This window comes from Lampris incognitus, chromosome 19 (genome assembly GCF_029633865.1).
Source record: "Lampris incognitus isolate fLamInc1 chromosome 19, fLamInc1.hap2, whole genome shotgun sequence".
Classification (NCBI taxonomy): domain Eukaryota; kingdom Metazoa; phylum Chordata; class Actinopteri; order Lampriformes; family Lampridae; genus Lampris; species Lampris incognitus.
In genome coordinates, this window is record NC_079229.1 from 26,612,395 (window position 1) to 26,640,187 (window position 27,793).

The window sequence follows — 27,793 nt, forward strand, 5'->3', positions numbered from 1 at the left end:
GTTAGCCCTTAGGTTACGGGTCTGACCCTTTAGCCGAGCGGTTAGTGATGTCGCCTTGTGGTGCAGTACATCCCGTATCGAATCCCGCACCAGGCAAGAAAATAACCGGTTACATTGGCGGCAGCGGTGGGATCCGGAAGTGTGCACATCCTCAGAAGTCTCTTCGGAGCGCGGAATGACAAAACGCGAGGGCGAGCTTCCGGGGAGGGTGACGACTGTAACCTACTAATAAGACACGTTAGCCCCTAATTCACGGGTCCGACCCTTTAGCCGAACGGTTAGTGACGTCGCCTTATGGTGCAGTACACCCCATATCGAATCCCGCACCGGGCAAGAAAATAACCGGTTATACTAGTTTTAAAAATCAAAAGGGTTTGACTGTCAACCCTAGCGATGCATCCAATTAGTTGGTACAATATCGTGTAGCTTACCTGTATAGTCAGGCGTTTTTTGCAGAACAGGGCTTAATTCCAGAGGGGTTTATTCAACCACCTGCAGAACAAGGGAGAACATTCCGCCTTCTTTACGAGCTTTCTGGTTGGTTTTTACCGACACTGGGGGGCCGTTTCAAATTACTGCAACAACGCTACAGTATAATCAAATAAATCAATTAACCGGTCAACACTGTCATCTTTGTTCGGCGTCGCCACCGAGTTCGAGCGACGTCTACAAGGAAAACTACTATGACCACAATGCACCGCGGTCCGGTTTCTATCATGTGACTTTACTCGTGACAGCGCGAGCAGCGTCTGTCAACAAAGACTATTTCACTGAATATATAGCTTCAAGGCATATGCGTAGTCTGTGTCCACTTCTAAGTATATAATATCCAAATATGTGCAAATAATTGAACGCATCTGGACATTTATATCAAGATGACCGAAGTGGAAGATCAGGTAAGCAGCTTGCTAACGTTAGCGGGCTAACGTTAGCTGCGGCGACGCTCCCTTTGGCGTCCACGGATAATGATGGCCGGGTGATGGATCGGTTATTGCTACATATCGAGTGCCGTCGCACGACTTTTAGATGCCGCGTTGGTCAGAAGGTCGAAAATACATTTGTTACAGTAATGTCATTTCCGGGGTGTAGCTGACGATGCAAAAACGGCCAACTCCAACGTCTCATCAAATCCATTACTAACGTTATATCTCTGTGCTGCCAATATTTCACACACAAAAAACAAACCAAACACAGAATCATTAAAGTCATCAGACTCCTATTGTGAAACTGTTGTCAGCGTTGTATTTTATAAGAACAAAAAACACCCCCATCGATTGATTCAATTCATGCAAACTCTTTTTCCTCGTAGAAGCGGAAATCAAGTGACGAGTTCACAGATGAATCTGAGGTAAGAAACACCCTTGCCTCGGCTCCAATATAAATATACAGTCGCTACTATACACACACACACACACACACACACACATACATACATACATACAGTCACTACTATATACGTAGACAGACAAAGATAGTCTGTACCATTGGTTCTCAAACTGATCCGCGTACCACCCAGTTGCACCACCCAGTACTCCTTGTTGGTGTGCCAGATTTCACCGGGAGTTTGTTGTATTTACTGAGAAATCGGCAGTCTTATCAACCCAATAAAATATTCACACATTCCAAATTTGTGATTTACTCAGCATAATCGTTATATAAGCACATTATCACAGCGTTGGAGATGTTATTGTATTTGTCAGTAAATATATACATTTACATCCATTTACGTTTGTCTTGAGAGATTGCAGTCTCTTGGAGGTGTGTGTGTGTGCGTGTGCGTGCGTGCGTGTGCGTGTGTGCGTTTGCATGTGTGTATGCACACTGATGTTGGTGAATGAGATTTTTCTGGGGCTTAGTAAATTGGTCACTTGTAGATGGTAGGCTACTTGGATGTTTTGATTTGACAAGACATGATGCTTGGTTCAGTGGGCTATACCATATACATATACAGTCAAAGAAACAACCAATACTTTACATATGCAGTCAGTGATACAGTCTATGCTATTAAGTAAAGTTAATACTAAAGATTAAGTTGATACTATATACAGTTACAGTCATGGTCAACGTTATATACTATATAAAGTCAACGTAAGAAGCGCATTAATTAAGGCCAGGAGCACCTAAGTCTCTTCTACGACATTCCTTAATACACAATTTTTCACCTCTGTGCAATGGAGGAAGGAAGTGGAGGAAGGTGTATTGGCCTGCAAGAAGTTGTTTTTCAGTGTCTAAGAAGTTGTTGAAGACAAAGACTGAACATTCTTGTTCTTGTGAAATTTTCTTCTACCCAAATTGTCATGCTGTTGCATCAGTTTGCTGATGTACAAACACATCATCAGTAATATATTGTCCGTGTCAGAGAGCTGTGTGGTGTTGTCAAGCATGGATGATTTTGAATTGAAATAGAGCTTGCTTACTCAAGGGCTCTAACACATAGCCAACCTGTATTGACAATGCTTGATCCCAGAAGGATCTTTGTCAGGTGCTGAGAGTTGTCAAGCACTCATGAATTACAGATAGATTTCTGGATCTATCAGTATTATGATTGAACTCTAGCATATAACAGTATTAATATGGTTCTGAGAATCACTGGTAGGCTAAATAAAATATAGCCTAACACTTCAGGTAGTAGGAAGGGGGGCTTGTCTTATAAAGTGCCTGCACAGCATGAAAAGTCAAGTAAAGGCTGCTGTGGGCAATTGCATTGCACTAGACAAAAATGTTAAGGGTTGAGGAAAGTGAAAAGAGGAAAATCCTGGACTTGTAGATAAAAAGACCCCCTATACTCCATGTTCTGTGTGTACACAGTGCAGTCAGTACTTAAACACACTAACACTCACAGGGAAACAAGCATCATGGACTGTGCTGTATGTGTCTTCTGAATGGCTGAAAGCAGCTTATTTACTTGAGCTACTGCAATGTAGCTCTCCTATTCTCCATTGCTGCTGTGACTGGTTGAAAGCAGATTTACTGGTTAAAAACAGTGAGAGGTCGCAACTACTGTACTGAGAGGGGTGTGTATATATATATATATATATTAGATAGATAGATAGATAGATAGATATAGATATATGCCAATGACTGCCGCCCAATGACTGCAGGGATAGACTCCAGCGTTCCCGTGACCCTAAGAGAGCAGGATAAGCGGTTTGGCTAATGGGATGGGATATATATATATACACTACCGTTCAAAAGTTTGGGATCACCCAAACAATTTTGTGTTTTCCATGAAAAGTCACACTTATTCACCACCATATGTTGTGAAATGAATAGAAAATAGAGTCAAGACATTGACAAGGTTAGAAATAATGATTTGTATTTGAAATAAGATTTTTTTTACATCAAACTTTGCTTTCGTCAAAGAATCCTCCATTTGCAGCAATTACAGCATTGCAGACCTTTGGCATTCTAGCTGTTAATTTGTTGAGGTAATCTGGAGAAATTGCACCCCACGCTTCCAGAAGCAGCTCCCACAAGTTGGATTGGTTGGATGGGCACTTCTTGCGTACCATACGGTCAAGCTGCTCCCACAACAGCTCAATGGGGTTCAGATCTGGTGACTGCGCTGGCCACTCCATTACCGATAGAATACCAGCTGCCTGCTTCTGCTCTAAATAGTTCTTGCACAATTTGGAGGTGTGTTTAGGGTCATTGTCCTGTTGTAGGATGAAATTGGCTCCAATCAAGCGCTGTCCACTGGGTATGGCATGGCGTTGCAAAATGGAGTGATAGCCTTCCTTATTCAGAATCCCTTTTACCCTGTACAAATCTCCCACCTTACCAGCACCAAAGCAACCCCAGACCATCACATTACCTCCACCATGCTTAACAGATGGCGTCAGGCATTCTTCCAGCATCTTTTCATTTGTTCTGCGTCTCACAAACGTTCTTCTTTGTGATCCAAACACCTCAAACTTGGATTCATCCGTCCACAACACTTTTTTCCAGTCTTCCTCTGTCCAATGTCTGTGTTCTTTTGCCCATCTTAATCTTTTTCTTTTATTGGTCAGTCTCAGATATGGCTTTTTCTTTGCCACTCTGCCCTGAAGCCCAGAATCCCGCAGCCGCCTCTTCACTGTAGATGTTGACACTGGTGTTTTGCGGGTACTATTTAATGAAGATGCCAGTTGGGGACCTGTGAGGTGTCTGTTTCTCAAACTAGAGACTCTAATGTACTTATCTTCTTGCTCAGTTGTGCAACGCGGCCTCCCACTTCTTTTTCTACTCTGGTTAGAGCCTGTTTGTGCTGTCCTCTGAAGGGAGTAGTACACACCGGTGTAGGAAATCTTCAATTTCTTAGCAATTTCTCGCATGGAATAGCCTTCATTTCTAAGAACAAGAATAGACTGTCGAGTTTCAGATGAAAGTTCTCTTTTTCTGGCCATTTTGAGCGTTTAATTGACCCCACAAATGTGATGCTCCAGAAACTCAATCTGCTCAAAGGAAGGTCAGTTTTGTAGCTTCTGTAACGAGCTAAACTGTTTTCAGATGTGTGAACATGATTGCACAAGGGTTTTCTAATCATCAGTTAGCCTTCTGAGCCAATGAGCAAACACATTGTACCATTAGAACACTGGAGTGATAGTTGCTTGAAATGGGCCTCTATACACCTATGTAGATATTGCACCAAAAACCAGACATTTGCAGCTAGAATAGTCATTTACCACATTAGCAATGTATAGAGTGTATTTCTTTAAAGTTAAGACTAGTTTAAAGTTATCTTCATTGAACAGTACAGTGCTTTTCCTTCAAAAATATGGACATTTCAATGTGATCCCAAACTTTTGAACGGTAGTGTATATATATATATATATAGATATATATAGATATATAGATATATATAGATAGATAGATAGATAGATAGAGATATAGAGATAGATATATATAGATAGATAGATAGCTAGATAGGTAGAGACACTGATTAGCCAAAACATTATGACCACCTGCCTAATAATAATAATAATAATGATAATACATTTTATTTGTGGGTGCCTTTCAGAGCACTCAAGGACACCTTACAGAACACAGTTAAAAAACAAGCAGCACTGTATCAGACAGCATAAAATCAAAACAAAGCAGGGTAGACAATAAAAAGTTAATACAACAGATAAGTGTAAAATCATCATCTGCACAAAACTCAATGAAGCATGGATCAAACTGAATATGCCAGTTTGAAAAGGTGCATTTTTAGATGGGATTTGAAGGTTGAAAGAGAGTCAGTGTTGTGAATGTCTTGTGGGAGAGAGTTCCATAGGCGGGGGCAGAATGACTGAAGGCTCTAGACCCCATGGTAGTCAAGTGGGCCGGCCGATGGTGTAGTGAATTGGAGAGCAGAAGAGGATCTGAGGAGTGTATGTGGCTATGAAGGGGTTCGGAAAGATATGAAGGAGCTAATATGCTGCTGCCGACCGGTCGAGGCTTGGACTCTACAATATGCCTGAAGGTGTCCTGTGGTATCTGGCACCAAAACATTAGATCCTTCAAGTCATGTAAGTTGTAAGGTGGAGCCGCTGTGGATCAGACTTGTCGGTCCAGCACATCTCACAGATGCTCAGTCGGATTGAGATCTGGAAAATTTGGAGGCCAGGGCAACACATTGAACACTTCATCATGTTCTTCAAACCATTCCCGAACAGTGTGTGCAACGCATTATCCTGCTGAAAGAGGCCCCTGCCATCAGTGAATACTGTTGCCATGAAGAGCATACTGTTCTACAACAATGTTGAAGTAGGTGGTACATGGATGTTCACATGAATGGCTGGACCCAGGGTTTCCCAGTAGAACACTGCCCAGAGCATCACAGTCGCTCCTCCTGATGGTTCCTCCCATATCCATCATTAAAATTTTCTGTGACTTGTGCCACAGTAGACCTTCTGTTGGTTTGGACCAGGCGAGATAGCCTTTGTTGCCCTTGCGCATCAGTAAGCCATGGGCACCCAACACCCTGTTGCCAGTTTGTGGTTTGTCCCTCCTTGGACCACTGTCGGTAGGCACTCACCACTGCTGACTGGGAGCACCCCACAAGCCTTGCTGTTTCAGAGACGCTCTGACCCAGTCGTCTGGCCATAACAGTTTGGACCTTGTCAAAGAGGCTGTTTACACATGGCATTAACATACGTCTTGGATGATCCAATCACAAGTGGACAGCTCTAAGTATGTCAGCTCACACCTGGCATTTGAATGCGTCTCCACATGCGTCTCGAGTGACCACTTGTGATCGGATGTTACTTTCCCGCTCTATATGCAAAAATTACATATACATAATTTCTGTTTGCAAAGACCAAATGTGTGTTGTTTTTAACTGGCGAGAGACAATTCTTCTTCTTCTTCTTCATCTTCTTCTGTGAAGTTGTTGTGGCTTCTCCTTGTTTCACACTTTTATGACGCAGCTGGCGCGCAAATGAGTATGTACTTTGGCCTGCGCAGACGACTTCAGTTGACTAGGCAAGGTGGACCTTCAATGCGCCTTGGGACATGTGCATTTACATTTCAAATGCAATGTGGAGAAATGCGTCCCAGGCCACCCTCAGTGATTGAATCTCAAGACACATTGAGGATGCATTGGGTGCATTAACACCTGTACTTAGAGCAGACCACTTCTGATCAGATCACCCAAGACACATATTAATGCCAGGTGTAAACAGCCTCAAAGTGGCTCAGGTCTTTACTCCTGCCCATTTCTCTTGCATCCAACACGTTGACTATGAGAACTGATCATTCGCTTACCATCTAATCTACCCAGACCTTGACATGTGCCATTGTATGGAGATGAGCAATGTCATTCGGTTCACCGATGAGTGGTCATAATGATAATGTTTGGGCTGATCAGTGTGTGTGTGTGTGTGTGTGTGTGTGTGTGTGTGTGTGTGTGTGTGTGTATATATATATATATATATATATATACACTCACCGGCCACTTTATTAGGCACACCTGTCCAACTGCTCGTTAACGCAAATTTCTAATCAGCCAATCACATGGCAGCAACTCAATGCATTTAGGCATGTAGACATGGTCAAGACGATCTGCTGCCGTTCAAACCGAGCATCAGAATGGGGAAGAAAGGTGATTTAAGTGACTTTGAACGTGGCATGGTTGTTGGTGCCAGACGGGCTGGTCTGAGTATTTCAGAAACTGCTGATCTACTGGGATTTTCACGCACAACCATCTCTAGGGTTTACAGAGAATGGTCCGAAAAAGAGAAAATATCCAGTGAGTGGCAGTTCTGTGGGCGAAAATGCCTTGTTGATGCCAGAGGTCAGAGGAGAATGGCCAGACTGGTTCGAGCTGATAGAATGGCAACAGTAACTCAAATAACCACTCATTACAACCGAGGTATGCAGAAGAGCATCTCTGAACACACAACACGTCGAACCCTGAGGCAGATGGGCTACAGCAGCAGAAGACCACAGCGGGTGCCACTCCTGTCAGTTAAGAACAGGAAACTGAGGCTACAATTCGCACAGGCTCACCAAAATTGGACAATAGAAGATTGGAAAAACGTTGCCTGGTCTGATGAGTCTCGATTTCTGCTGCGACATTCGGATGGTAGGGTCAGAATTTGGCGTCAACAACATGAAAGCATGGATCCATCCTGCCTTGTATCAACAGTTCAGGCTGCTGGTGGTGGTGTAATGGTGTATATTTTCTTGGCACACTTTGGGCCCCTTAGTACCAATTGAGCACCATGTCAACGCCACAGCCTACCTGAGTATTGTTGCTGACCGTGTCCATCCCTTTATGACCACAGTGTTCCCATCTTCTGATGGCTACTTCCAGCAGGATAACGTGCCATGTCATAAAGCTCGAATCATCTCAGACTGGTTTCTTGAACATGACAATGAGTTCACTGTACTCAAATGGCCTCCACAGTCACCAGATCTCAATCCAATAGAGCACCTTTGGGATGTGGTGGACCGGGAGATTCGCATCATGGATGTGCAGCCGACAAATCTGCAGCAACTGCCTGATGCTATCATGTCAATATGGACCAAACTCTCTGAGGAATGTTTCCAGTACCTTGTTGAATCTATGCTACGAAGGATTAAGGCAGTTCTGAAGGCAAAAGGGGGTCCAACCCGGTACTAGCAAGATGTACCTAATAAAGTGGCCAGTGAGTGTATATATATATATATATATATATATACAGTGCTGCTTGAAAGTTTGTGAACCCTCCAGACATGGTCACTGTTTTTGTAAAAAACATTAAAATAAGCTTATTACACATACATCCAAATCCCAATTTGTAAAGCACACCTTCCAAATAATGGACACACACACAAAAAGAGATATATTTTCATTATTTAATTCAAAAAAGGTAGTTTATTTCACAAAAACTGAAAATTTAACATGTGCAAAAGTATGTGAACCCTTGTATTAGTAACTTGTGGCTCCTCCTTTTGCAGCCATTACTTCAACCAAACGTCTTCTGTAACCACTAACCAGTCTCTCGCATCTGCTTATGGGGATTTTTGCCCACTCCTCCTTGCAGAACTCAGCCAGTTGAGAGAGGTTGGAGGGACATCTGGTATGTACCAACTTCTTCAGGTCTCGCCACAACATTTCAATTGGATTAAGATCCGGACTTTGACTGGGCCAATCCAGAGTACGAATCCTCTTTCTCTGAAGCCATTCCTTTGTAGTTTTGCTGGAATGCTTTGGGTAATTGTCTTGTTGCATAATCCATTTTCGTCCCAGCTTCAACTCCCTGATTGATGGCAGGAGATTCTGGTCAAGAATTTGTTGATATGCCGGAGAATTCATGGTTCCTTGGATAATATGGAGTCGTCCAGGTCCAGAAGCAGAAAAGCAGCCCCAGACCTTTACATTTCCACCACCATGCTTCACTGTTGGGAGGAGGTTCTTTACTTCATATGCAGTGTTGGCTTTTCTCCAAACATGTTGGTTTTGATTGTGACCAAATAATTCTATTTTGGACTCGTCTGTTCAGAGAATGGACTTCCAGAAGGTCTCTGGTTTGTCCAAGTGCTCTCTGGCAAAGTTGAAACGGGCAGCTTTGTTCTTTTTTGAGAGCAGAGGCTTCCTTCTAGCAACCCTCCCATGAATGTCATGGCTATTCAATTTTCGTCTGATTGTAGACGCATGCACATTTGTCCCAGATGCTACCAGAGAGGTCTGCAACTCTCTAGAGGTGATGTGTGGGTTGGCCTTTACCTGATTTATTATTTTTCTGGTGCTTCTGGGTGATAGTTTTGATGGGCGTCCACTTCTAGGCAGAGCTGCTGTCATGTTGAAGGCCCTCCATTTGTAAAGTATTTGTCTTACAGTGGATGGATGGAGCTGGAATCTTTTGGAGATGGTCTTATATCCCTCCCCAGACTGATGGGCTGTCACTACCCTCTTCTTCATGTCCTCGGATATCTCCTTTGCTCTCGGCATTGTTGATTTGTATGGGACCACAGTGGTTTGGTTGGTTTCCTCTCTCTTTTAATTAATGCAGGCCAAACCCTTTCCCAAGGATGTCTCATTTCATTGGTCTGCTTAAATGATTAATTAAGCACCCAAATGTGTTTCACTCGAGTCTGTTACCTGCTTGACTTAACCAATGCAGCTGGGGGTTCACTTACTTTTGCACATACACTAATTCCATGTTTCATGTAGTTTTTGGGCTACTTAAACAAGTCCCACTAAACAAGTACATGCAACTGATAAACATATATCTGACATTTCATACATAAAAACTGGTGATGATAGAATAAGAAAATCATGGTAAAACAACAGAAAAATCTAAACTGCTCAAGGTGTTCACATACTTTCAAGCAGCACTGTATATATATATATATATATATATATAAATCTCCCTCTCACCCTTTTTCGGGTGGTGTGTGTCTTCCTCAAGCTTGGATGCTCTACCGGAGGCCTGGGAGTTTGAGGGTTCTACACAGTATCTTAGCTGTCCCTAGGACTGCACCCTTCTGAACAGAGACCTCAGATGTTGTTCCTGGAATCTGCTGGAGCTACTCTCCCAGTTTGGGGGCCACAGCCCCTAATGCTCTTATTACCACTGGGACTACTGTGGATTTCATCTTCCACATCTGATCTAGTTCTTCCCTCAGCCCTTGGTATTTCTCTAGCTTCTCATGCTCTTTCTTTCCGATGTTGCGGTCGCTTGGGATTGCTACATTGATCACTACTGCTGTCTTCTGTTCTTTGTCGACCACTACAATGTCTGGTTGGTTAGCCAGCACCTGCTTGTCAGTCTGGAACTTGAAGTCCCACAGGATCTTCGCTCTGTCATTCTCAACCACCTTTGGCGGAGTCTCCCATTTGGACTTGGGGACTTCCAGTCTGTATTCAGTACAGATGTTCCTGTACACCAGGGGTGGCTACCCATGTGTCACGGAGAGCCATGTGTATGCAGGTTTTCATTCCAGCTGGACTCCACAACAGGTGATTTCACTGATTAGCAACCCTTCAACCAAAGAGGAAGAATGTATCAGTGAAATCACCTGGTGTGGAGTCCGGCTGGAATGAAAACCTGCATACACATGGCTCTCCGTGGCACATGGTTAGCCATCGCTGCTGTACACTATCCCAGCCATTTGGTTATGCCTTTCAGTATACACTTTCCCAGCTAGAATTTTACACCCTGCTATTAAGTGCTACTATGTGTGCTCAGATATGAGTGAGAGTAACATGAATAGAGTCATACCGGCTCGGACGTCGCCCAGGTCAACAAGGTCTGCGTCAGGTGTTGGGGAACCAGGGCAACCTGATGAGAAATGGGCTACTGGAACAAGATGTTCATGGACAAGGGTCGAGAACCTGGAATACACACATATATATGTGTATGTGTGTGTGTGTGTGTGTGTGTGTGTGTGTGTGTGTGTGTGTGTGTGTGTGTGTGTGTGTGTGTGTGTGTGTGTTTCATTATAATTAAATTGCAATTAATATATGATGGTATATGTGAATGCATACATATGTAGTATGTGTGTGTGTGTGTTTTGTTATATCGATCTACAGTGTCATAACTATCATAACATAGCCTATATCCCTCTAGTGTATTTTTGCATTTCCCTTTAAAAGTCAAACAATACTCTAAACAGAGACGGGTTTGCTCAGTCAAGTCATTTTAAATGTCCCAACAGGAAAAGTGTTTTTGGTTGCAAAAATGGTTAACAGTGCAAAAGCCAACTCAATGGTTGACAAAACAAAGATGCACTTACAAGAAATGGCAAAAGTTTGAAAATAGCTTGCTTCTCTTTGGGGATTAATGTTTGTCTATATTGTTTTATATGGCTTTGAACCCATGACAAATGCCCTTACATCCGAAATCTCACAACCAGAATACACCGGAAATAGCCTATCGATAGCATTGTAGAGTGGGGAAGGATTGCTTTTTGAAATAACATTGTTTTCCACGCTATTACCCTCCACCTCCAACCCAGTAGCACATAATGATAGACAATGTTTTGACTTGATGCATTCTCTGTGCAGCCACAGACTGTGCAGCATTGGTTATAAACTGAATTATGAGTAATATTCAGGCTGTGACTGGGTGCAGATGTTAGCTTGCCCTAGAACGTATAGTGTAGTAGAATGCACAATGCATGGCTTATGGGAAGTCTGAATTCATGGTTGTTGCTAGGGTAATAGTGTTATGGGTATACTGAGATTAGTTTATTGTCCATTTTACCCAAGGTAATTGGAATTTGTCTCTGTGCATATCTCCTCTGATACACACATACATGGCCTTCTCTCTTTACATATACATTTCTTCATGGTGGCCACAGTGCAGTGCAGCACCAGTGTCAGTTCTTGTGGGCATTGTGAATGTAATACCATGTGTGTTGAAGTCCTGTCTGTGGTTGTAAATAGTTGGAGTGCAACCATGGTTGATCTTACAGGCTCTCCATTTAAACTGTATCTACAGAAAAAATACAGTTTAAAAAAATACAGTGAAAACTTGCATCGTTTCCATTTCATTTTTAAGATCAGTGCACTCAGAGAAAGCATGTATGGAATAAAACTCCCCCATCAGATCTGGCCAATCTTCTGCATCCATGGTGTTCCCAAACTCTTAGTTTGGGCCCACAAAAAAATAAGAAGTATTTTAATCAATTATTTTGCTGAAAACCTTTATTTAAGACAACTGGAGAAAATAGCGAGGTGATTTCATACTTTGTTTTTCTTTTTACACGATATTGGATTTCCTTGAGAAGAGTGACAAAATCTTGAAATAAGGCAGATCCCCATTTATTTTACGATGATGGCGATAGATAAAAAAAAATCTAGGAACACGCTGAGTTACTGGTATTCTAAATTGAGATGATCTCAACCCATTGGCACTGGCTCTGTACAATATTACTCAAAACTGACGTTTCTTCTGTAGCTTGCTCTGCTCAGCGAACGGTCTCATCAGTGGCTTCTCCAGAGGACAGTGACCTTGAACCTCTGGTTATCTGCTAGTGTTAATAGAGATAGGCAATTAATCTTTGATTTCTCTTGCCTCAGCGCTTGGCATACAATGACTTTTGTCAGGTTTTAGAGATTTATAATAATTATACACCAGTGAAATGCCATTTCAGTCTCTTTATAAATGTTGCACCCAAATCGGCTCCGCGGTGAGCTGGCCCAGGAATAGTGGACCGATGCTCATCAATAGCAGGGTTGATATTGTGTTGAAGCGGAGGGAAGGACAAGGCTGCGGGCATGGACAGGAGGAGCAGGGAATTCTTCATGTTTTTTCATTCATTGGTTTAAGATAGTCTTGTCATGTGGGTTCACATACAGTTTTTTGTTCCAAAACAGGAGGAAGACAGTGAGGAGGAGCCCAAACTAAAGTACGAGAGGCTCTCCAACGGTGTGACGGAGATTCTCCAGAAAGATGCAGCCAGCTGTATGACCGTCCATGACAAGGTAAAGGTTATAATCCTCCTTAGCCCCCGTGGGCATTCAGTCTTGAGCGGACCCACTGTATTTCATATGGTTTTTGTGCACGTTTCAGAGATGTGCTATCCCAGGTCCGCTTTCGTCTCCTCTAGTCACTCTGGAAAGACAGGCCATTCTTTTCACACCTTGCCTGTATTTCTCTCAGGGAGGTACATCAGCAGGCACCAAAACGCCATTGTCTTTTCTTCTTTTTATTCCCAGTCTTCCATATTTTTCACTCCTGTCCTCTTATCAGTCGACTGTTGATATTTTTTAGAGGCGGGCGAGATGGTTAATGGTTGTGGCACTGGAGGTGCCTGTGCATGCTTGAGCAGAGCACGAGTCACACCTCGTTATGTCTCCTACCCTGATGTTTTATTAACCGCTATTGATTTTGGCTTATTTATTTTTACTTTGAGACATTTTACTCCTTTTTCTCCTTCACCCCTCCACGTACTTAGAGTTAAAAAGAAGCAACCGTGCTGCAGAGAGAGAGAGAGAGCCCTTGCTTTGCTAAAATCCTAAATTTGATCTGACCGTTTTTCTTCCTGGGACTTCCTGTGCGTGTGTGCCGTCTGCCGTCCAGCTACATATGTGATCACGCGCGTCCGTGCCATACCAAACTCCCAGGACCACGAATTCACCAGAAACCCATACTGCCTTATGTTGCTTCATATTTTAAGTGGCTGAATCGGAATTTCATTTGAACAATTCCATTCTGATAAATCCTTTTAAAAGTCGCTCCGCCTCGCAAGGTTGAGCCCTTTATTTATTTATTTTTTGTTATTTTATTTGGGGAGATTGCAGGGGCTCTGTCTGACATGCTCAGCTGTGCCTGTAAATATAAGCATTTCATTATAGACTGCACTGAAGCATGGTGGGCTCACCGCACATGCACATGCTGGCCTAGAAGGGAGGGGGATTAGGGGGAGGGACAGGGACAGGGGCCGGGTGGAAGAAAGAACAAACACTTAATCTAATGCCAAAAGCCTCCAGTTTCTATAATTTTTTTGTCCCAGTGGGGACACACACACACCACACACAAACACTGTCTTGCTGAGGCAAAAATCATGGAAAACCAGTTGCTGCTAAGTTTAAATAATGACTTTATGGTGGGAAAGGGAGGTGCTTTGGTTTCAAGTAGCATGCGAAGAAGCCTGATGTACAGTGCATTTATTATGTTTAAGCATTTTAATTTGAGAAAAAAAAAACCATTTCACACTGTCTGCTTTAATAAATAGGGCTTTTCCACCCCCTGTAATTTCACAGTTTTTGCCTCCAAGCCTGCTGAATTCCAGCTTTTACCCACCTCCCTCCAGTTCCAAGAGATTTTTTTTTTCATTACCTGCAACAGTCTTCGTCAGCACTGGATTTTATTCTAAATCCTGAGTTGTTGTTTTGTTGTGGCCTTTGGATTAATTTACTTAATATTTGTCTTATTTTTAGTTTCTTGCCCTGGGCACTCATTTTGGAAAGGTCTTCCTCCTGGACATCCAAGGAAATGTAACTCAGAAGTTTGAAATTGTGAGTATTTGACCAGTTTTTTCAAGTTAATCAGGCACTGTGTGGCTAAATAAGTATTTGTGGGCCAAGCAGTACTACAAATTATGCTGTCATTCGTTTTTTTTATTGATTTTCTTTATTGTACTTGTTTGCGTTACACAACTACATTTTCTACCCACAAGATTGGAACAATTTTAGTTTTAGTTTTTAACCCTAGCCCACAATGCAAAACAGGAGCTTCATAATGGCCCCGTTGCATACATGAATGCTGGTGTATTCCTTATGTAAGCTATCTTTAGATACTCATGTCATACTTATATTGACTGTAATATACTTTTGTAACTTACCAGTGGAACAGTCTGTAGTTTAAACACAAATTTTGCAAATAACATTCCCCCTGCAAAAGGCCATTTATTTTCAATATATATGGCTGGGAGTTGCATGAATTGTCATCCACGGTCCCACCTCAGTCTCCTGTTTACTGTGACTGACTGTTACTTATGAGTGTAAGTGTTTCTTGTGTCTGCCAGAATACAGTATACTGTCAAATCATTACAAAAAAAGAAAAAAGAAGTGACAAAAGAAGAAAAAATGGATTTTTCAGATTGTCAAAAAACCTGATTGAAGTGGAATGCTGGAAAATAACATCTAACGGACCAAAAAAAATCAAAGCTTTTGCATTGGCCCGCTCTGCTTTACATCATTCCTCTCCTGCCCTCTGTATCTTATTCAGCTTGCTTTGTAATCAAGCTCTCCCACTAACACTGTGCAAAGTCAGTAAACACAACACAAATTTGACCGAGCGAAGACACTAATGTGTACATTTTCCACTCGGAGTTTTCTTTTGCATACCATGTAGTCTGCAAACACCTTGTAACAAGATAAATATTAAACCAGTATAAGCACAATATCAGTCAGCCACAAAGTAAGTTTACAATTTCGAAACACTTGTGTACTGGCTGTCAAGCTGAGTCGGCGCAAATCATGCAATAACTGTTCAATGTTATCCTGGTAAATTTGGATTAAGGCTTGATGTTTAGAAAAATCACCAGATTTTTCGTATTCCCAAGATGCCTTCGGAAAATGCTAAATTCGGTGTCATGCATCATGATGGGAATTTGCACCCTGCTAATTCACTAATTGGATGACCTGACTGAAGTGACACAGCTGTGGAAGGAAAATGGGTTTTAATCTAGAAAATGAAATAGAGGGCAGGATATTTCTACAGCGATTAAGGTGAAATAAATGTACTCATCCTCAAAGGGAAGTTTTGTGCAGCAGCAAATAAGCTTCATCCTCTGTAATCCTCACTGTACTGAGCGAGTGCAAGTCAGACTGATATCCAGGTGAAGCCCCATAAAGATGCATTGGGTGGGGGTGGGCAAATTTCCCTATTCAAACCCATATTTTAACATTATCCTAAAATTTATACAAATCTGACATTGACAGTGGTGCAAAATTACATTTTTTTCCACAAGCAGTCAAGCGTGCTGTGCTCCATTTGGTTATTCTATTTTTTTCTTTTGATAAGAAATACAATTTTTTTATGATTTTTTTTTTGTAGCTCAAAGGACCGGTTACAGTTTAATGTCCCAGTTATCCAAGTTATTACCTGAAAGAAACAGTTAAACTGCCTTTCATGAATATGGTGTCAGACTAAAAATATACAATATGGTTTCACAGGAAAATAATATGTGGAATTGCATGCCCTAAGAGCACATGTTATATATTATTGAAAAAAAAATCGAAAATTAGTGGTGGTAGTGACAAAATTATAATAATTCAACAGCGCGGTTTTCAGTCTACCATTTAGTTTTAGGTTTAGGTCTCAAGGTAACTGTGTAAGGATAGGTATTTAACAATATAGTGTAGTGTTGGGGTAAAGGTTAGCCTGCCCATGTTTTCCACAGTGCCTTACTGTAGCATAAGTGTGTACACTTCATGTCCCACCGAGGGGAATTTGAGCCCCAAACCCTCTGTGTTTGTGTCTTGCTCTACCCTTTGAGCCATGCAGGATAATGGTACATATTAGTGAGCACTACTTTTGCCTTTCACTTTATGGCATTTCACTATGATAAAATGTCATCTGGCCAGCCACCCGGTTATTTGCCTGCCACCAGAAATGATGTTATGATATCCTGTCTCCACAGAGTTCGGTGAAGATCAACCAGATCAGCTTGGATGAAAGTGGAGAGCATGTGGGCATCTGTTCGGAGGATGGAAAGGTGAGATCTCTCTGCACATTGGTGGCAGTTACTGATGCTTGGGCCTGCTGTAGAGTAGCAACAATCAGTATTTTTCATCTGCCACAATTCAGAATTCATCTTCCTGAGATTATTAGTCCAATAAAACTCATATTTTCAGTGCTAAAGGCTATGCTAATAATGTGGAACTTGGTGGGTTTCTGGTTATCCCCCTAGTGACTTCTAAAAGGGGATTTTTTTTATTTATTTTTTTGGATGCATGTCCTTCTAAGAAGATAAACTGGGGGTTTTATCTAACCCATATCGCTACATATAAATCCAAATTTCTTCACGATGCTTGGATTAATAAAAAGCTCATGGCCCATTTTGAAGAGTAAGGGAAGGATCGCACTCGTCTCCACCGAGCTGTCATTCAGTCATCAGATGTCAATGGATACCCTCTCCATGCTCTCCACCTTGCTGTTATCTTGTCTCATCATTACCACCATCCTTCATGGATTTTGCATTCACGATATGCTCTCTGATATCTACCCCAACCCTTTCCCTTACACTCTGGCGGCAAAAAAGCAAGATCTTGTCGCAGAAAAAGTGGAGCTGACAATTAAAATCGATGCCACAGCAATTGTTTGTCCTCAACCAATTCAGTTGACTGTTAATCCTTCGAGATCTAGCATAATCCTCAGTTGCTGATGCAGTTCAAAAAGGAGATTGCAGCAGAGCATGATGTTATTCCTTTTTTTGAAAAAAAAAATTATCTTCATTTTTTTTTTCCTTGGACGGAAGCTCACTGGCTGTTGTATGCTAGTTCAGGTGCATTAGAGTCTGCTGTATCCGACTGAGGTGGCAGTTAAATCAAAGATTAGGACCCTAGTTTTTAACCCCTGGAGGGTTCAAAGAATCAACCCGTCTACTAATTGGTGAGCCAGCAGAGACCTTGGGAGCCAATCAAAGTCTTTTCTGACCACATTTTCCCCTGCTGGCCTCCGACAGTTGCAGACACAGCAATTAAAGACGAAACGTTGAGTCTTCACCTGTGCTTGGCATTCTGTCTTTTCTATTTTTCAGGTTCAAGTATTTGGACTCTATACAAGAGAGGGCTTCCACGAGAACTTTGACTGTCCTGTCAAAGTAAGTTGATTTCTAACTTTTCTGTCAGGAAAAATAAGGCAAGTTTTGAAAATGTAACTCTCCCACCCATACAATGTCTTATGTGCTGCAAGCAGAAGAATTTGGCTGTAAAAAAAATAATCACATTCCAACCTGTGTGTGAAAGATTCGTGGTCAGTTATTCTTGTACTGTATTGTAGGTGGTGGCATTGCATCCTCAGTTTAGCAAATCCAACTACAAGCAGTTTGTCACCGGAGGCAACAAGGTAGGTTGAAAGACATTTTCATCAATGCCCATCCACTTGTTATGCACAGTGATTCACCATTTACGGGAAGTCCTGGCACCATAGATGATGGTGATTTTGTGCGGGTGAAACAGAAACCTGTGAACCTTCCTGCCTTGGCTTGGCTAAAGGCGGCACAAGGGCCTTTGTCTGGTGTGAAAGGCTCTTAGTTTTCCGTCTCCTCTCTGGAGTGCTCTCGGGGGAGAGCGGCCCATTTTCACAAAGTGCTGTTCCCTCAACAGTGTTTGAAAGGCAATGCTTCACAAGCACAGCAAATAGATGTCATTATCAGGTGGGTATATAGTCTTAGGATTTCCGAGCATACATGGTGGTCTCTTTCAGGAAAGTCTTTGCTTGCACATGGGAGGTTGACAGTGTTTCTAACAAGTTTTTGTGTTTTCGGTTTCAGAGTTAATTCCAAATGTGCTACACTGCCAAATATATTTATGCACACAGACTGGTGGCATAGTACCAATGTAAAAACATCAATAAAGTATGCCAAAATAACTACAACCCTGTTGAGGAAACGCTTTTGGTTTTTTTTTGTGAATCCCCATGGTTAGTGTTACTTTGCCATTTTCTTTGAATTGGCACTGATTTCTCCTTTCCGAGTGCTGAAGGCCTCCTCGAGGTGCCTGTGATGAAAATCAATAAGCCTCAACGGGAGCCACATTCTGTCAAAGGCAATTCAAGTCTGTCACCACAGCTCCATTGTCATATCATCTCACAGTGGAGGAAGCTATGTCATATTGACATAGCTGAATTAAACTGCTGAATTAAACAGAATATGGCGCTGCACTGCCTTACCTTCACTGCCTTAGTAGTAAAAGGTACATTGCTTTATTATACAGTGTATGAGTTTGAAAACCGAGGACACTAGAATGCACCTAATCGGTGTGAAAGGTTTTGTGCCATAGCATGTACAGAGCCCGAAAATAGCTTAAAGCTTTAAACTGCCACTGGGAAAGAAAGATCCATGGCCACTCAACAGCGCTTCATCGGAGAACAGAAACACAAAACTCAAATTACGCCCCTGTGTAAAGCCTACTGAGTTTGCACGGCTCTCTGAGGAGAAGAGCATTTATTGCTAGAAAGTAGATAGTAAATCAAAAGTACATGGCAGCTTGACATTCAGGCACCTATGTCTTTCATTTGGTGTACCCAGACTAATAACAATGATAATATAATAAATGGTCTGTATCTTAAAGATGCTATTATTATTGAAATTAGTGATAAAATGATTTATGAAAGGTGTGACTTTTCTAAATCTTTCTGTATGGTTTTTCAGACCATTGTGTAATTGCACATTAGGTTGACCAGGTGAATCTGAAAAATTACTTCTTCCATCACTGAATGATGCTAATGCGTTCTCATTGAAATGTAATCTAATGGCAGTGTGTCTTCATTGTCTTTGCCTAAATGCTGTGAAACGGAATAATTCCTCATATGAGGTACTTTTTTTTATTTCACCTCTTCATTAGCTGAGTGAATGAGAAAACTTCTGCACAATTTATGTATAAAACTATAACTAAAGACTGCCTACATTGCTTGCGGTCTTGTAACACTCATCTACTGCCCTCTAGGGCCTAAATGGTATACATGCACTGGAGACGTGCTCTTTCTGACACCAAGTCATTTTGATTCTTAGGTTGAGCATTAATAAAACATTTCTTGATCCCTTTCTTAAGCTTCTTCTCTATGAGAGAAACTGGTTAAACCGCTGGAAGACATCTGTTCTGCATGAGGGTGAGGGTACCATCACCAATATCCAGTGGCGAGCTAATCTCATTGCCTGGGCCAACAATGTGGTAAGACCACTGTGACAGTCAACCTTCATATAGACTTGTAAAAATCCTTGTTTTGTTAAAACATCATATTGAGCTTGGAGCACATGTCATTTTGCTGACAAAGGGTTATCGCTGACCTCTTCTAGGGAGTCAAAATCTATGACATCAGCACTAAGCAGAGGATCACCAATGTGCTGCGAGATAATGTTAGCCTAAGGCCTGACATGTACCCATGCAGCCTATGTTGGAAAGATAATGCCACTCTCGTTGTTGGATGGGGCGCCTCTATTAAGGTTTGTTTTTTTCCGATATAGGCAATATTAACTCTCATTTAACTCATCATTGAGACTACCAATTATATTAAAAATTACTCTGGAATTTTTTTTCTGTGTTTTTCTGTATATTTTTTTCTCCAGATATGTGCAGTGAAAGAGCGGAATCCCACTGAGATGAGAGACCTACCCAGCCGCTATGTGGAAATAGGTGAGTGGTAAATGCAATTGCACTCAAAATCACTCCCATCAGGCATAATGAGCGTACAGAAATTCATCTTGGTTACCTTGGTGCAAATGGTGCAGAGAGAACAGCGCCTTAAATATGCCACCATGTGAAAGCGCTGAAGAATGCGAGATATACTTCTCCTTCTATATACCTCTCTCTCTATTCATCACTGGATTGATTTGTTGTCACCCAGCCAACGGCATAATTGGAATGAATGTTACATATAGGGGGGCATATGTTATGACTCATTTGTCTCTTTGGTTCTTCTGCAAATAGTGTCTGCATTTGACACCGAGTTCTTCATCAGTGGCCTGGCGCCCCTGGCAGATCAGCTGGTCACCTTGTATTTCGTAAAGGAGAACGCGGAGCATATGGTAACGATTATTGTTTGCTACTGTGATGAGTTTTTACTCATTGTGTATGTTGTTGATGCTTTGTGTTTGACAGGTTCCTGTTGGAGCACTTATTCATCTTTTGTTTGTCCTTTGTCCAACTTCAGTGTTTGTTTTGGTTGTGTTTTGTCAGCATGATCGGCCTGATTCTGAGTCTCAGAAAATGGGCCTTCCAATTTCTTCCTTTTCTATTTCAATAAAATTAACTCTGTGTGTGTGTGTGTGTGTGTGTGTGTGTGTGTGTGTGACCAGGATGAGGAGTTCCGAGCACGGCCTCGTCTTGACATCATCCAGCCCCTACCAGAGAGCTGTGAAGAGATCTCCTCCGATGCGCTGACTGTGCGCAACTTTCAAGACAACGAGTGTCGAGACTACAGACTCGGTAAGGCCATTACTTCCCCCTGAAGCAAATGTCATGCATTCTTTACTTTGCTGTAATTTCATTATGTATCTACCATCAAATGTCAACTTCAATACAAAGTACCCAATATTAAGACAGAAATGCATTTTCATCAACAGAACATTCAGAGGGAGAATCCCTCTTCTACATTATCAGCCCAAAAGACATTGTAGTGGCCAAGGAGCGAGACCAGGATGACCATATTGACTGGCTGCTTGAAAAGAAGAAGTATGAGGTCAGCTTGGTTGAGCAGCGTTGACTCGTTTTAAAGGATAGAAAGAGTTTACCATCTCTTCTGTACACAATTTCTAAATTATTTCAACTTTCACAGGAGGCACTGATGGCTGCAGAGATCAGCTTCAAAAACATCAAGCGACACGAGGTGCAGAAGATTGGGATGGCTTATATCAATCACTTAGTGGAAAAAGGAGATTATGACACCGCTGCCAGGTACAGGGGACTCCCCATTATTTACACAGCTTTAAGCTCATCGATGGTGTCAGAGCTGCTTAGTGGTTAGCACTGTCACCTCACAGCAAGAGGGTCCTGGGTCTAACTCCTACGCGTCTGTGGGGAATTTTCATGTTCCTTTTTGTGTTTGCCTGGGCTACCTCCTGGTACTCCAGTTTCCTCCCACAGTCTAAAGACACACGTGAAGTCAATTGGAGTCTCCAAATAGCCCATAGGTGTGAATGGCGTGTGAGTGATTGTGTGCATGGATACTGTGATGGACTGGTGACTCCGGGGTGTCTCCCTGCCTTCCGCCCAGCCCCCCATGATCCTGAATTTAATTAAGCCAATATAGACAATAGTGGAAGCACGGTGGCGCAGTAGTTAGCATGGTCGCCTCACAGCAAGAAGGTCCTGGGTTCGAGCCCCGGGGTTATTCAACCTTGGGGGTTGTCCCAGGTTGTCCTCTGTGTGGAGTTTGCATGTTCTCCTCGTGTCTGCGTGGGTTTCCTCCGGGTGCTCCAGTTTCCTCCCATAGTCCAAAAACATGTAGGTCAGGTGAATCAGCTGTACTAAATTGTCATTAGGTGTGAATGTATGTGTGTGTGGGTGGGGGGGGGGGTGATGGACTGGCAGCCTGTCAAGGGTGTCTCTCCACCTGCCTCCCTATGACTGCTGATATAGGCTCCAGCATCCCGCAACCCCAATTGGGATCGGCGGCTTGGATAATGGATGGATGGATAGATAACTGTTGGATTGATGGATGAAAGTTTATCCATTAGTCAAGTTTGACAGTATGTGGAGTGTGATTTATTTATATATGGATTATTTGAACTGTTCTTAAGAGATATTACTTATCTTTATGTTTCGTGTTTCTAGTTAATCATTTATATTTTTATATATTCAAAGACACTAGAGGTTTTATAACTCCACAAGCTGGATAATCTTCACATTAACAAATGAACTGTAGTTTTGTTTGCTAAAAATATTCAAAATAGACTGTCTTCCGTTAGTCGGAAGGATTTATTTTATTTGTTTTTTTTTTTTTTCAAATTCAGGAAATGTCAAAAGGTTCTTGGTAAGAACATGGAATTATGGGAGAATGAGGTGTACAGGTTCAAGACCATTGGCCAGTTAAAGGTAGGTCAGGCTGCCTATGTTTTGAGGGGCCATATTTTAGCGAGACAAGTTACTGTACATTTATTGTACTTGGCTATTAAAATGACTTTATAAAACGGCAATATGACAGTCCCAGTGTGATGTGTTTTCTCCCACAGATCTTATACTCCCCCCCCCCCCCGTCTTCTTTTTGATGTCAGTCTCACATCATCATTGTGCTGGCTAGCTCACATTCTGCCCCGCTCTAATTCCAGGCCATCAGTCAGTACTTGCCCAGGGGGGACCTTCGTCTTAGGCCGGCAATCTATGAAATGATCTTGCATGAATTTCTCAAAACGGATTGTGAGGTACTTAGTCTTGACATTTGATGGCCTATCCAGTGTTAATCCACTGCTTGGTAAATGTCACTTGATGGTCTGCTCTGCTTTCTGTGCTCCCCTCAAAGGGTTTTGCCACACTGATCCGGGAATGGCCAGGAGAGCTGTATAATAACATGGCCATTGTTCAGGCAGTCACAGACCACCTCAAGAAGGACCCGACTAACAGCACGCTTCTCACTACTTTGGCTGAACTGTGAGTAACCCCAAAATAGTAGTGGACTTCTCTTAAAGTCATGGGACCTACTTGGATAAATAAACGACTCATTACTGAAAGGACTGAAAATTTTAGCAGATTTCGAAATTTTGAGTGTTAGTTTGTTGTTCACCCCTTATGCCATTTGCAGGTACACATATGACCAGCGGTATGACAGAGCGTTAGAAATCTATCTCAGACTGAGGCATAAAGATGTCTACCAACTGATCCACAAACACAACCTCTTCTCATCCATAGAGGACAAGATTGTGCTCCTGATGGACTTTGATAAAGAGGTGATGAAACAGCAAAATACTATAGACTTATAACAGGATATGACTGTTAACTATGAGCATTTCAAGGTCAAAGGCTAATACACTGAAGTCTTATGTTGTCTTTGTTATTATCAAATGAGCCATCTAAAGTTGTCATCCATACGATACGCATTGCATGTACAGTAGAGCTTTTGATATACTTTTTGCTAATGGTTCTCTCGTTGTGTTGCAGAAAGCTGTCGATATGCTCCTTGATAACGAAGACAAAATATCAGTATGTGTACCTTATTTCTCTTGATCTTTCAGCAAGGATTTAATGATTGATCGATTTTTATTTCAAACATGAAAAAAAAGAAAAAACCAATAATACACTATCCACTCATCCTATTTCTCTCCTCTGTGCTACAGACGGACAGAGTGGTGGAGGAGCTAGGGGACAGACCTGAGCTCTTGCATGTGGTGAGTTTAGGTCAAGATCAAGTTCATGTTCAAATCTTTACTGTCCTACCAGGGGATGTTGGGTTGGCAGACAGGTTTTCCACACAATACAAATATGTGTATCATTTGGAGGAACAGAGAAATAGCAGGCATGGAATGTGGGGCAGCAGCATCTCAGGGGCATCTTCGGATCTGCCCATGTGGGCTAGGGTTCAGTGCCCGGATGGGGTACATTGATGCACTGTGACACTTCCAGCCATCAATTCCAACCACTCCTTTTTTGAATCCTTTTCCCATAGTACCTTCATAAACTGTTCAAGCGGGACCATCATAAAGGCAAAAAGTACCATGAAAGACAGATCGGCCTCTATGCTGAGTATGATCGACCTAATCTCCTGCCTTTCCTCAGAGATAGTACCCACTGCCCACTTGAGAAGGTATGACATAGCTTGCATGCCACTGTAGCATGCATCACAACCAGGCCTATCCCACTTCCTATTTCAGTGTCTTTCTGTTGCTGTCTCTCTGCTTTTCTTGTTCAGGCTCTTGAGATATGTCAGCAGAGGAACTTTGTAGAGGAGACGGTCTTCCTGCTCAGTAAGTGTCAATTAATTTCTGTTTCCTTACTAAAAATGCTTTTGAAATGATAAAAAAGGAAACTGATTTAACATGTTGCTCCCAGGCAGGATGGGAAACTGCAGACGAGCTCTGCAGATGATCATGGAGGAGCTGGGGGATGTGGACAAGGCTATTGAGTTTGCAAAAGAGCAGGATGATGCTGAGCTCTGGGAGGATCTCATCTCTTACTCCATTGACAAGCCTCGTATGTCACTGTCTCCTATCGACAAATTTATTGTTATCCTCTGGACAGAATTTATTTGACTTTTCCTTTATCTGTTTTTCTTTTTAACCTCTGCCTTTTTTCTATATCCCTTATTCCTCTTGGTCTCTACCTCTCTAGCATTCATTACTGGACTCCTTAACAATATTGGGACACATGTGGATCCCATTCTGCTTATTCATCGTATAAAAGAGGGCATGGAAATACCAAACCTCAGAGATTCTCTTGTCAAAATCCTTCAGGACTACAATCTCCAGGTTAGAATATTGTTCTTTCTCTGAAATCCCTTGGATTACATCTAAAATCCCTAAAATTTACATGCAAAAATGGTCTTTTTGATGCTTTCCTCACTGGCAAATTTGAGATAATAGCTAATCCATGAATATCCAAATCATGAACACTTCTTTAGTTACTTGTTATATTAATTACTGTTGGATCAGACTTAGCCAGGAAAAAAATTATACACGTAAGGCCCACAGTATTTTACATCTTTGCCATAACAGCAAAATCTTAAAGAATGAATTAGGTAGTAGCAAGTTTGAAGAAGTGCAATTGTTGTGGCTAACAAGCAGGTATGGCAGACAGTGTTCATAGAAGATCTTTACAGATAATACAACATCAACTGCTAAAACTCTGGTTCAAATATGTTTTTTTATTCAGTGGTGGGTAAGATGCTGATACTACAACAGCAGTCGAACTCCGGTGCAATAACCAGTGTCATAGGTGTCAGGAAATGAAACATAAATGACAATTTTCAGGATTTAGCTTTTAGTAAATGGCAGTAAAATCAATGAAACACATAACGGTGCCAGCAGTGTCTGTGTTGTAACAGAGGAGAGATATGGGTCAGACCATGTTTTGCAAGCCATTCAGTCCAAGGTAATTTAAGATGGTTGAAAGTAATGTGCAAATTGTGAGAGAGGAGTTCTCAAAGATAGAGTTATTCCAAGAAGTTTGGAGTGATTATTGTCTCCTGCGTTACGAACATTTTCCTGCTCTGTTTTGCAAACACTATTAGTGATTTGAATACCAGCCAGATCAGATTAGACATAATTGATCCCAGGGAAAGTTGGTCATTGTAGCAACCGCATACAGATGAGCACAAACTAAGAAGAGGTCTTACTGTTCTGTTTCTACTTCAGTATGAGGTGAGGGTAAGGAGTTAAAGCACTTTCATTACTGATATATATCTAAGTACTCTAGTCACATATGCTTGGCAGGAATATTCTGGTATGCCGACTCAGGTCCACACTCTGCAGGAGGCAATTCCCAGTAAAACTTTAGATGGTCCCATGTCAGTTTCACCTAAAAGTTAATCTCCACCAGTGTTATATTACAGAGGTGGCTCCTGCAGGTTGGCCCTTTCACACTAATGGTCAATCGTCTATTCCGTTAGTTACTGTTATGATGTGAAAGATTAAATTGGAAATGATGTCTGGATGGGTGTCATCAGCTTTCACCTATTCACTTTATCTGGAGGTTTTCTGACAGCCCAAACGTTAAAAAGCTATTTAGATGCTAATCAGTTTGATTCAACCAATTGTTTTGGGGTGATGCTTTTGCAACTGTAAGAATGAGATGATTAAATATTAACATTGAATAGCTGGTCATAATGTCTATGTTCGTGTTTTGGGTCTTAATCCACTCAGATCAAAGGGATTGTCTTTCCTCTGAAATGTTTTCTCCCTTGTCTCTGATTCCTCTCAAGATTCTTTTGCGAGAGGGGTGCAAAAAGATCCTTGTGGCTGACTCACTATCTCTGCTTCAGAAGATGCACAGGACACAAATGAAAGGAGTCAGGGTAGATGGTGGGTGCATTTTAGTGTGAATATAGAAGCTATGGAGATCTATACATATATATATATATTTTATTTTGAACACATGAAAACATTTTTCTTTTTTTCCCCATCTTTTCAGAGGAGAACATCTGTGAATCGTGTCATGCTACAATATTGCCCTCAGGTGGGCTCTTTCTGGAGTTTTTCTATGTGCATGCTGTTATGCATTTGATATCTGTTTACAATGCTTATTATCCACCCGATCTTTACTCCTGTTCTTTAGACATGGCCAAGCCCTATAGTATGGTGGTATTTCACTGCAGACACATGTTTCACAAGGAGTGTTTGCCATCTGCAGGAGCGGTGAGTAATAGTATTGGCATTCTACGTATCTTTCACATTTGCCATCTCATTCTTTACGTATCATTGCTGTGATAGATACATCCTTCTAAAATGTCCAGTCAAATTTATGATGATTTGACGATGATAACAGTAAATTTGCTATACACTTAATGTAAACATCTAGCAATTTACATGCTGTAAGAATCTGACAAAAGTAGCCAACCCGTTCAAATGTAAACTAAAAGAAGGAAAATGAAAGTTTATTAAGTTGCATCTTAAGACATTTTAAGGAGCTCTTAAAGGCGATACTGATTCTGCTAGCCTAGACTCCTTGGATATATTGTTTCAGAGGTTAGAGGCTCTGATGGCAAAGAAATCCCCAAGTCATCTTTGTGCATAAAAGCTTGGACTTCAGAACTGCGACAAGGCCCCATTATTATTATTATTATTATTACTGATTGTTATATAAATCAGATAATCCATTGTGACAATTTTGTAACTTCAGTATCTATATCTTCTCAGATTCCAGGGGTGCAATTTTGTAATATCTGCAGTGCTAAGAGGAGAGGACCAGGAAGTGGAATCCTGGAGATGAAAAAGTAACAGGAGCTTTTGCTTACATTGTACTGCGATTGTTGTTGCTTTGTCTTACCGCCCTGACTGTCAGTCCTACGTATCATATTTGCCCTCTCACTGAACTGTACAGCAAAATGCAAAAACAATTATTTGGGATCTGGAATTGTATATTGATATCTAACAATTGTGTAATACAATATTTGTTCTTTTTGCTCGCTAGTAATTAAGTTAACTGTTGAAATAACTGCATGCTGAGAAATAAAATGCTGTCAAATAAAAGCAGACTGTTTCGTATCTGGTCAATATGGCTTGCCTGTAGCAACCCAGTTGATGT

General features: G+C 41.6%; 1 protein-coding gene across 1 annotated transcript; it reads left to right on the forward strand.

The window, feature by feature from the left end:
- The first annotated feature begins 728 nt into the window (after window positions 1-728).
- vps41 (VPS41 subunit of HOPS complex) lies at window positions 729-27,793 on the forward strand. The gene is made up of 28 exons (XM_056299413.1): window positions 729-896; window positions 1,310-1,348; window positions 12,770-12,877; window positions 14,336-14,413; window positions 16,543-16,617; window positions 17,662-17,724; window positions 17,904-17,969; window positions 19,676-19,795; window positions 19,921-20,067; window positions 20,191-20,257; window positions 20,552-20,649; window positions 20,920-21,049; window positions 21,187-21,302; window positions 21,399-21,517; window positions 22,576-22,657; window positions 22,891-22,983; window positions 23,082-23,209; window positions 23,361-23,505; window positions 23,717-23,758; window positions 23,893-23,943; window positions 24,222-24,359; window positions 24,465-24,519; window positions 24,605-24,745; window positions 24,884-25,020; window positions 26,472-26,571; window positions 26,681-26,725; window positions 26,825-26,904; window positions 27,406-27,793. The coding sequence occupies exons 1-28, from the start codon at window positions 876-878 to the stop codon at window positions 27,484-27,486; spliced, it is 2,565 nt and encodes an 854-aa protein (XP_056155388.1). The 5' UTR covers window positions 729-875; the 3' UTR covers window positions 27,487-27,793.